This window comes from Eulemur rufifrons, chromosome 12 (genome assembly GCF_041146395.1).
Source record: "Eulemur rufifrons isolate Redbay chromosome 12, OSU_ERuf_1, whole genome shotgun sequence".
Taxonomy (NCBI): Eukaryota; Metazoa; Chordata; class Mammalia; order Primates; family Lemuridae; genus Eulemur; species Eulemur rufifrons.
Genome location: NC_090994.1, coordinates 25,997,861 through 26,007,912, shown reverse-complemented (window position 1 = coordinate 26,007,912; position 10,052 = coordinate 25,997,861). Strand labels below are relative to the sequence as shown.

Sequence of the window (10,052 nt, the reverse complement as noted above, 5' to 3'; positions counted from 1 at the left end):
GGGCCTCGCTCAGCACAGCCTGAAGCTCGTTGCACCGTAAGGCTGCGTGACGAGCCACTCGGGTCCCAGGGAGCCAGGCACGGACAGACAAGGGGAGCCTGACCTGGCACTCAGCCTGTGGCGCCGCCAGCTCCGGGATCCGGCGTCCTCCCCCTGCCGCGCAGGACACTCAGCCCCTCGTTGCCAGTAAAGGCCTCTTTGTCCACCCAGCTGGCAGTGTAGACGGGGCCCCGGGTGGGAAGCTTCACACCCCTTTCCTGCGGCAGGGAACACAGAACAGACACGGTGCCAGGAATGTCCGGACAGAAAAGGGAACTTCAGCTTAGGGCTTCCCAGTGTCCCCGAGCAGCGGCTGCGCGAAGAGCCCTACGGTCCCACACACGCAGACAGCCACAAAGGCCCAGAGGAGCACTCTGTCCACCACCATGGCCACGTACTTCCAGTCATCTTCCACCTGAAACACAAACGAAAAATCAAAGCTAGGTTTAAAAATCAAGGCCACAGGAAACGTTCTCTGTCTCATAAAAAGCTGCTTCTTTTTCAAAGGTTTCCCTGGCACTTTCTAAAGCAAACGCTGGCATTGCCTGGGTGGCCCTGTGTCTGCGTCTGCTGCACGCAGCAGTTTGTTCCATCTGAACACGGCGAGAGCTGGTCGCGGGCCGGGTGTCCCGGCAGGCGGGAAGGACTGAGCAGGGGTGGGTGTGACCGAGGACCTCTCCATAGGGACGGGCAGCCCTCCAGCCGGCACAGGGACACTGGCTGCGCAGACGGCCACATTGCTCCCGCCCTTCCAGTCCCGGAGCCCCGACCTTCTGCCACAGTCTCCATGGTTGTGTCTTGAGAGTCAACAGCAAGTCTCTCTGTCCCAGTGTATGACGATGGCACCATGAAGGTGAGTTTCCTGGTCTTTCTTGTCCCGTGACGCAGCCCCGCGCCCCTGCGGGACAAGCACTCACAGAGTGTTCCCTGAGCCAACTGCCGCAGCCGCGGCCAAGCCCAGACAGACGCCCTCAGCTACACCTCCCGGTGTGGCAAACAGACGTGATTCTCCTGGGCTCTCTCTTTGGAGGATGAGGGAGGCGCGTGCTGCTCTAGTTAGATTCCGGCAGCAGGAGCCCGTGTGCAGATGCTAAAAATATCCCTGCGGCTCTTTCCAGCAGCACCTAAATCCCTCCCGAGTAGGACAGGTGGGACTGGAGCTGCCGGAGGGCACGAACACTCCCGCCCGCGCCCCCTGCGCCCCCCACGCCCCCCAGGCCCCCCAGGCTCCCCAGGCCCCTGGCGCCCCCTGCACCCCCCAGGCCCGGGTCGCAGCTTCCCTGCACTCATTTCTCCTTCCCCTCTGGGGGCAGCCGCTCCCCCCCGCCCCTTCTGTTTGCCACTGTTTCTCGTGCAGGGCTTCTTGGTTTCATCAACCAAGTTTGTCCTGAGTGTTTACTTTGACCAAATTTCACTTGCGTTCACGTTTCCGGAGGTGGGATTTGCTCTGGGGCCACACCTGACCTCGCCCCACTGGCCGGCCTGTGCCCGCCCAGCACCTGGCACTGCAGAGCCCAGAGTCAGGCCGCGGACCCCCTTGGGAACAAACTCACAGAAGATCTGACTGTGTCCCCAGAGTGGCTCTAGGCCTGCAGGTGGAGGAGACATGCAACTTTACCTCCTTTGTTTCGTCGTGGCTCTTCATGTTTTCTGCTATGAACTGAACACTATTAACCACATCTTCAACCTCAGGCGAGTGCTCTGAATTTTCAGCCACCCACTGTAAAGGCTGACGACTTAATCTCCTCCTGCTGGTGGCCAGCTCTCTTGATCTGTGGCAGTGGCAGCGTTCTTTGAGGGGGTTGGGGCCTCCACGGCTGGCAAACTTGACTCTGGCAGGCCTCCTGGAAACGCCTGTGGGGACTGTGCCCGGGCCCGTCACCCTGGTCCTGGCCAGGGGCTTCCTCATCATCAGGAGCTGCGGCAACAGCCGGAGGAAAACCTTCCGCACCCAGCCGGGCATGGTGTGCGTGGCTGGGGTGCGATAGTGTATGTTCAGCACAAACACCGTCACCACGATGGACAGGGTGACAAAGACCATGGTGAACAGCAGGTACTCGCCCACCAGCGGGACCACGAGCGATGTGGACGGGATGGTTTCTGTGATGACCAGCAGAAACACCGCCAGGGAAAGCAGGACTGAAATGCAAAGGGTCACTTTTTCGCCACAGTCCGAAGGAAGATAAAAAACCAACACGGTTAGAAACGAAATGAACAGACAGGGGAGGATCAGGTTAACGGTGTAAAACATCGGCAGTCTTCTAAGGTAAAAAGAGTAAGTTATGTCTGTGTATATCTCTTCGCAACAGTTGTATTTTATGTCATGCTTGTACCCAGAAGCATCAACTATTTCCCACTCACTGTTTTCCCAAAAATCTTTCATATCCACTTTAGATCCAATGATTAGAAGATCAATTTCAGCTTTGTCGTATGTCCAGGAACCAAATTTTAGGGAACAATTTTGATGGTCAAAAGGGAAAAAGGTGATATCCATAGGACAGGAACTCTTAAAAATCGCTGGCGGGGTCCAGGTTATGGTGCCATTGTACGTCAGAAGAGCTTTCGTCTTGCCCTCGACCTGGAAGTCACCAACAGCACTGCAAAGTAAACCAGACAGCGTTAGTGATGCCCCCTTCGCTACGGCTCGGCGTCCCGCAGGGCCACTCGGGAAGGCATACTTGTTATAGAGAACAATGTCAGGCTTCCAGATCTTCTCCGCTGGAACACGCAGTGTCTCAATGCCGTCATATTCCATTGGATCCCAGCGCAATTTATAATCCTTCCAAATCTAAAAGAAATAGAGATCAGTTTTTAAAATTACTTAATAATGTTCCCCCAATGTTAAATTTCTGTTGGTTCAACAATTTTTCCTTTTTTGAAAAAAAAAATTCTTAATTCAAGAATACATTGGTTTCTATCAAAATTTGGGAAATTATATCCAGGGGAATAAATAGCAGAGCTGACTTTGGCAAATACTTAATTAGGTAATTATTGATTAGTAGTTAGCTGGCCAAGGTTATAGGACTTCCACGTTCCAGGGACAATACTCAAACTGGAGCAGCAACCCACTTCTAATATCAACAAAATAGTTCAAGTGTATGATGGTGAGTTTGATACAAAATCTGTGTAAAAGATTAAGACTTTCTTAAGGAAGAAAGGGACGGTATAGCTGACAAAACCAGCTGGTGTGAATCTCAGCCCCATGCTCTTGAACTCGGCTCCTGCTGTCTCCAATCCTGGCCCAGCAGGGACCCGAGCCCGGCTGGTGCCCGGCTCTGGAGCTCACGCTGCAGATAACAGTGGGAGATTTGGGTGCAGCAACCAGGAAAAGCAGAACTCTCTACGTCAAGAGACCTGTGTCACTAGGTTTGTGCGCCGTGAAGCTTGCCTCCAGTCAGCTATTACCAGAGCTGAACTTCAGGCTTTGGGGTGGCGGGGCAGGTGACACTAATATTTTGTGTGTGTCACAGGTGGGAGGTGGAAGGAGGCAGTGGGTTTTATCCAGTCCATATTGTGAAGCCGACACATACGTGACGCAGCCACAGGTTGGTTTCCATGATCTGGTTTACTTCATCCTGGGAGGAAGAAACAATATTTTTAGCTTCAGTTGTGCTTGCTACAGAGGTTAGTCTTGCAGCAAGAATTATAACTAAAAAGAGCCAAGTCTGAGCTTTTCGTGCTCATAGAGGAAAGCAGGAGGGCGGAGAGGGCAACGCAGAAAGCGCGTTCGGGACGCAGCCGGAAACGCAGCTTCTGCATGTCTGGCCCAGCCCTTGACGTGCAAGGCAAAGGTGGCTTTAAAGTGTCTTTCAGCGCTGATCTGAGCCCCGCCTCTCCTCCGAAGGCTTTCTGATCACGCAGTCCAGGTGGATTTCTCATTCCACGAAAGGAAAGAAGGAAAAGACGAGAGGGGATGGGAAGGAGAGAGGGAAACACTGCCGATGGCGACAGGTTTCCCAACCGGCTCCTTGCTTTTGCCCAGGCCCTATAAACCTCCTTCCTCCGCGGCAACTCACGACTCTCCGCGGAGTCCCGAGCCCCCCGCCCCGGGCCCTGCCCGGACTGTCAGCCCTGGCTCAGCCTGGAGACTCCCGCTGGCGTCTGCCCTCACCGTCACACGCCACCCCCACCCGCGCCACTGCTTCAGTCACTCACACTGTGACCACTGTGTGCCCTGCGGACACTGCAGGCCAGCAGTGACAGGGTGCAGAAAGGTCCTGCCTCCTGTGTCGCAGCTGTCAGTTAAGGAGACACAGAAGGAAGAGTAGACATATAATGTACGATAGCAGTAAGGCCCATGAAGCAAAGAAAGAGGGACGGCGTGGCCCTCGTGCGCACGCTCTCACGCACACGCTCTCATGCACACGCATCGTAGACAGGAGGGTCACAGAAGGCTTCTCCGAGGAGGTCGTGTTTAAGCAGACGCTTAAATCACCGGCAGAGCCGGGGAGGGGCAATGTGGAGGAGGAGCGTTCCAGGCGACATCCCAAATATAACCAGTTCCTGATCTGCCAGCCGGTGAGAAGGTGACCACAGACACAGCGTGGACCTTCAGCAGACTCACAGCACACAGCCTGGGGCTTTGGGCAGGTTCCCGGGGGCCAGGAGTGGAGTCCCAACACTTACTCGCCAGTCTTGCCTCCGAGACACCTGAACACCGTGCAGAGCACACGCGCTCAGCGGTGGGCGGAGGGAGCCAGCGGTCAGACACCGCGCGCCCTGGGACACTGGGCCCCCCTCACCCCCACGGCTGCCCCGCTGCCTCCTTCCGCGGGTCTGTGTGGACCCAGGGGCAGCCCCGGGGCTTACAGAGGTGAGCACAGGGAGTTGCCTTCCTGATTTCCTATGCGTCCCGGGAAGCAAAGAAATGGGCTACACGTGTCCACTGCGCAAGCAATTCCTGGCTTTACAGTTACCGAAGGGCAGGGCCTTGTGCTCATGGGACAGTCACGTTGCAATGTGCAGAGTCCCGTGGGGCCACGGCAGCAAATCAACTCTCTGGGGGTCTGCAGAGCTCTGCAGTCTCGGTTCCGGGAAGGTCTCGGGGGTGACCTGCATAAGCCCCAACCACCTTCCAAAGCCTGCCTCCTCTCTGAACTAGGAGGCTGTGTCCAGCGAGCTGAAATCAGCTGGCAATACCACTCCACGATAGGCCTGTCTCCTCAGCCACACCTGCACGGGCTGGGGAAGCTCTCTATGGCAGGACCCAGTCCGTGGAGGTGGGGACACCTGGAAGGTATCAGCGGCTTTATGGACCAGGGTCTGGTCTAGCAAGCTGTGCTCTCCACCCAATTCCAGCCCACACCGACAGACATGAGCACAGCCGTCAGCCCGGGGGAGGACGCCAGGGACCCACAGCAGCGCCCACACTCCCGGGACCGTCAGCCTACCTCTTTCGTGGGAAAATCAATTCTTTGACATGCCAGTTACATGAAAGGCTTTGATTTCTAATTTCAAGTGGACTCGTTTCTGGAGCAACAGACCCAGAGACTCAGCTCAGAAAGGCCACGAGGGCTGCATTTTACCAGGGCTTTAAGTTTGACATTTCAGTTCTGCCAGGCCAGCAAAAACCCCAGGCAGGGGCTTTGTCCTGGACCCCTGTGAGGGGAGTGGACGTGCTCCTCCTCTGAAAGACATCGGAAAACTCGGAGGCCGGGGGCCTCTTGCTGCAGCAGACACAGGTCCACGTAGAGCCCTTGGGCGCCGCAAGGCCACGTCCAGGCAGACAGCAGCAGAGGGGCCGGGACCTTCTCGAAGGGAGTCTCGGCCGGGCATCCTGGCTGTGCTGACCACAGAGCCACCTGAGCTCACCTGAGGACGCCCAGCAACCACACTCCGGGGCATTCATCCAGAGTCATGAAGATTTATGTTTACACAAAACCCTGTGCAAAGGTGTGCACAGCCACTTTGTTTGTACTAGACCAAAACTGGAATCAGCCCAGATGTTCTTCAGCAAGTAAACGGTAGAACAGCTGTGGTCAACATGCCAGGGAATGCTACTCAGCAAGCAGGCGGGAACCACCGACACGCGCGGGTGCGGATGACTGAGGCTTTACGCTGAGTGGAAACCCAGCCCCGCGAGTTTATGCACTGACCCCATTTTTATATAACATTGTTGAAATGAGAGCATTTTAGAAATGGAGGAAGCTCAACGGGAGAAGCTGGGCAAAGTGTACAGGGATGTCACCGTCACCTTTACAGTGCGTGTGAGTCCACGGTGACCCCAATTTAAACCTTTCCCAAGCCTCCCTTGCAGCTAGAGGGCGTCAGGGAGAAGGAAAGCAGCCGCTGCCAGCAGGACTTCCGAGAAAGCTCCTTGAGAAAGTCGCAGAGGTCCCGCACGTCCCCCTTCTGCCCCTTCCCCACGCTCTCCTGCTTCTTGCCAAGAATGTGAACATGAAAGTGGAAATGCAAGTTATCTTGGACTGCGAGGCCACACTGGGGGCAGAAACCACGTGCAGAGGATGGTGAAATAGGAAGGCAGAAGGAACCTTGGTCACTGTTTCCATGTCTGCTTTATACTTTTAGGATCAGCGCATGGCAGTGACAGCCCCTGGAGTTGTGCAATGCACAACGTGGGCAACTGAACCTAGTGGTGCAACCACTGATACCATGAAGCCACCTGCTATTAACCTCCTGGATGGAGGTTTTAGATTTCCACTACATAAGAAAGGAATAAACTTGTTTCCTTTTTTTTCCCCTGCTCAAGTGATGCAGTGGGAGTGGAGAAGGATAAACTTATTTTATTAAAGCTGTTTTTTAAAAATCTCCGATACTAGTAACCAAATGTAAATGTCAAAATCTGCATTTAGCAGTCCCCTGCCCACCAGCTTCAGGACAAGGTCCTAAAGGGGCGGATCGAGCAGGGACTGCAGTTACGCTGTGTGGGGAGGTGGCCCTCACAGACTCCAGAGGAAACTCAGCTCAGGGCTCGCTCCCAGCAACCCCAGCCGCGGCAAGTGTGGCTTCCAGCCCGGGACGACACCAGCAACCAGTACCAAGCTACTGGGGGTGGGAAGGGGGTCAGAAGAGATAATAAATGTGTATTAAAAGAGTGAGTGGGCCCCTCTAAGAGAGAGGAAACATCTAGCTTTTCGTTTTTAAATCAGTATAGACCAGTACATGCACCTTTCCACTTCTAGCCTGGGGCAGAAGCCAGAGGACCCAGTCGGGGCCAGCCTCGTCCACCGGGAAGCATGAACTGGACAATCTGGGGGCCCTGACTCACACCCGTCATTCGGGTCTTTCCCCGGGGACACCTAGAGGGGCCACCGCTGCCTCACCCAGAGCAGCCTGGCAGGAGGAGGGCTCCTTCCCACACATGGCTGGGCTGCCATGGCGGAAGGGCTCCCTCCTTCTGTGCACTGGGGTCTCAGGGGCGCCGTCCAGCACCCCCCTCTGGAGCTGCCTCGGGGGCCCCTGCTTGCCCGGCCCGCCTGCTCCCGCAACGCGGCCTGAGCCCGGCACCTCGGGCCGGCCCTGCCGCTTCCCAGCTGGGCCCTGGAGCCCAGACCCGGGTCCGCCTGAGCAAATGGGCCCCCCACCTCCTCCCCGGCCAGGATGAGCAAAGGGCATCCAAACAAAGAGCTCTAGTTCTAGCTCTCTCCAGGATCTCCAAAGTCCTGTCCTTTTTTTTTCCTCAGGGTGGGATGGAATCTCTTATGAAAGGCACTAAATTTTTTCTGTCTTACATAACACAGCAGACTTAAAGCAATTCTTCAACTGTGGAGCAAAGAGGGCACAAGCCTGGGAGCTAAATCCCAGTCTCACCCTTTTGTGATCGCATGACTTTGGGACACGCAGCTGGGCTTGCACGCCCTCCGCAGTGAGATGACGGTGACGGCCACGAAGGGTGAGCCCGGCGCCCAGTGCACGACGGGTGCACCTAGGGTTGGCCCCTGACACCTTTCCTTCTCACCCTTCTTTCACTTCCAGAAACACCTGCCCGGCGGGAGCACTACAGCCCGTGGGGGAAAGGGTCTCCCGCCCAGCGGGCCGGCCCACGTGTAGGTGTGTGTGCATCTGTGTTACTGAAATTCCCTTGTTCACCACGTGCAGACGGTGCGGCCACGCGGGGGGGGGGCCCTCCAGGGAGCCGGGCACTCACCACGTCGGCCAGCTGCGTGATGGCCACTTCGAAGTGCACCGTGACGGGGTCAGAGACGTTCTCCACGGGCCTGATGAGCTGGTTGTAGTGGGAGAAGAGTCTGCGAAACAGCCTCTCCTCAGCGGCGCAGCCCGCGCAGCCTGCGTGGAGCAGAGCGAGAGTCGGAGTCGGCGGGGGTGGCAGTGGGACCGTGGCGTCCGCGCTGCCTCTGCCTGTGCTGCGTCTCAGGACGAGAGCGACAGCAAGGACAGCAGCGTTTCCACAGACGTAGAGGAGGAGACTCGAGGCTCGGAGTCTTTGCCCATGTCACACTCATTGCTGGAGCGGGAAGCTCGCCAGTATTTTGGGAGAGTCCTGCCCTTTCTTGTCACAGTGCTGCTCCGACGGACGCCTGGGTCTACACCTGCAAGGTGTTTCGCTGGGGAACCTTCACCAAGCAAAAACTGAAACAGCTAGTAATTCCATTAAGGTCTTCACAAGCCATGCTCTTTTAAAATCAACTTTGCAATTCAGTTAGTTTGGAGATTTGTGAGAATGCAAGGTTTTTAAGACAAATTTACTTAAAGTATTTTGAAAAGAGTTCAAAATAAGCTCTTAAAAAATAGCATTTTCGGTCATTAAAATCTAGAGAATTATTAATATTTCACGCATATCTCTTTGTATTTTTCCAAGAACACATGAGAGGTAAGTTACTGGTCTTCATTCGTCATAATTCATTTCATTAATACTCCCACTACGTTTTCCTTTATAGAAATTCAAATTTGACACCTGAAATATTATTCCACAAATGTCCCAAAGGGATTTATACCTTGAAAGAAAACAAGTCAGTCAGTGAGAAGCTGACCAGGTGACATGAGTGTCACCAGCGGAAAAGAATTTCCACAAACGCCTTGGGAGCCCTGAAACCGTGGGATTTTAATAAGAATGAAAAATTTTAAATGTAAAATACTATTCTTGCCATAATGATAATATTTCTTCATAAAACAGACCAAGACATCCTCCTGATTATTCATTTTTCCCCTTGAGACATTTTAGAGAAGCCCTCCCGGGTCTCGACAATCGGTCCCCTGCAAGCGGAACAGCACGTGGAAATGCGATTTGTTCAGCAGAGCAGCACCTGCCCACTTCTCAGCCTTAACTTTTAAAATGAACCATCGTGCTCTTGGGAAACATTTTGGCAGAGTAAAATGACATGTTTCCAGGAACCAGAGCTGATCACCTGCACAGTGGGAGGGTCTGTGGACTGTGCAATAGTATCAGCTAACAAATAAATCACCATCTTGAAAAAATATGAAATACAACTAAAAATAAATAAGTTGAATACATCCATAGCAGAGATGAATAGAAAGCTGCATCATTCTTATTTTGTATTTCAATTGGGAAAATAAAATAAATACGGTTCACAATATGTTTCATTGTCCCCCTCACCCCACCCTGCCCCCCAAATCTCATCTCACGTGGCAAACGTAACTCACAAAAACCAAAGAGCTTAGTGAGCAGCTGGACCAGCGGTGGGTCCTGCGCAGACACGTTATTTTCCCACAGGACCTGTCACGTCTGCGCGAGCGCAACTAGAACAGAGTAAACACACGCAGCTGAGAAGGGAACAGAAGACAAAGCAGAAATAAAACCTACCTTTAAAGAAAGGTACAAACACACAGAACCAGAGACACAAACGCTTGCTGGGCAGCATGGTTGAAACCCACTGTGCTTCCTATTTCCCAGGCGCTCCGGGTCAGCTGCCTGCACCCGACCTGCACAGCGCCAGAAGCCCCCTGCGACCCACGTGCGTCTTTCGAGAAATCACACAGTCACGAGACATCACGCGGGTGTTCCCAGGACCGGACACTGAGGCAGAGGTGAGGAGCGAGTGAAAGGGCTCGACCGATGTGGGATGAGCCGTCAC

At 54.4% G+C, this 10,052-nt stretch overlaps 1 protein-coding gene across 1 annotated transcript; it reads right to left on the bottom strand.

Moving 5' to 3' along the window:
• Window positions 1–322: 322 nt before the first annotated feature.
• Window positions 323–9,839, bottom strand: CHRNA6 (cholinergic receptor nicotinic alpha 6 subunit). Its single transcript, XM_069485056.1, has 6 exons — window positions 9,782–9,839; window positions 8,147–8,286; window positions 3,570–3,614; window positions 2,718–2,827; window positions 1,658–2,636; window positions 323–454 (listed from the first exon to the last, which is right to left on the bottom strand). The coding sequence occupies exons 1-6, from the start codon at window positions 9,837–9,839 to the stop codon at window positions 323–325; spliced, it is 1,464 nt and encodes a 487-aa protein (XP_069341157.1).
• Window positions 9,840–10,052: the final 213 nt, after the last annotated feature.

Coding starts and splice junctions, on each gene's coding strand:
- CHRNA6 (XM_069485056.1), bottom strand. CDS start 9,839: ATGCTGCCCAGCAAGCGTTTGTGTCTCTGGTTCTGTGTGTTTGTACCT. Junction 8,287..9,781: donor GTTTGTACCTTTCTTTAAAG/GTAGGTTTTATT, acceptor TGCTCCACGCAG/GCTGCGCGGGCTGCGCCGCT. Junction 3,615..8,146: donor TCACGCAGCTGGCCGACGTG/GTGAGTGCCCGG, acceptor TCTTCCTCCCAG/GATGAAGTAAACCAGATCAT.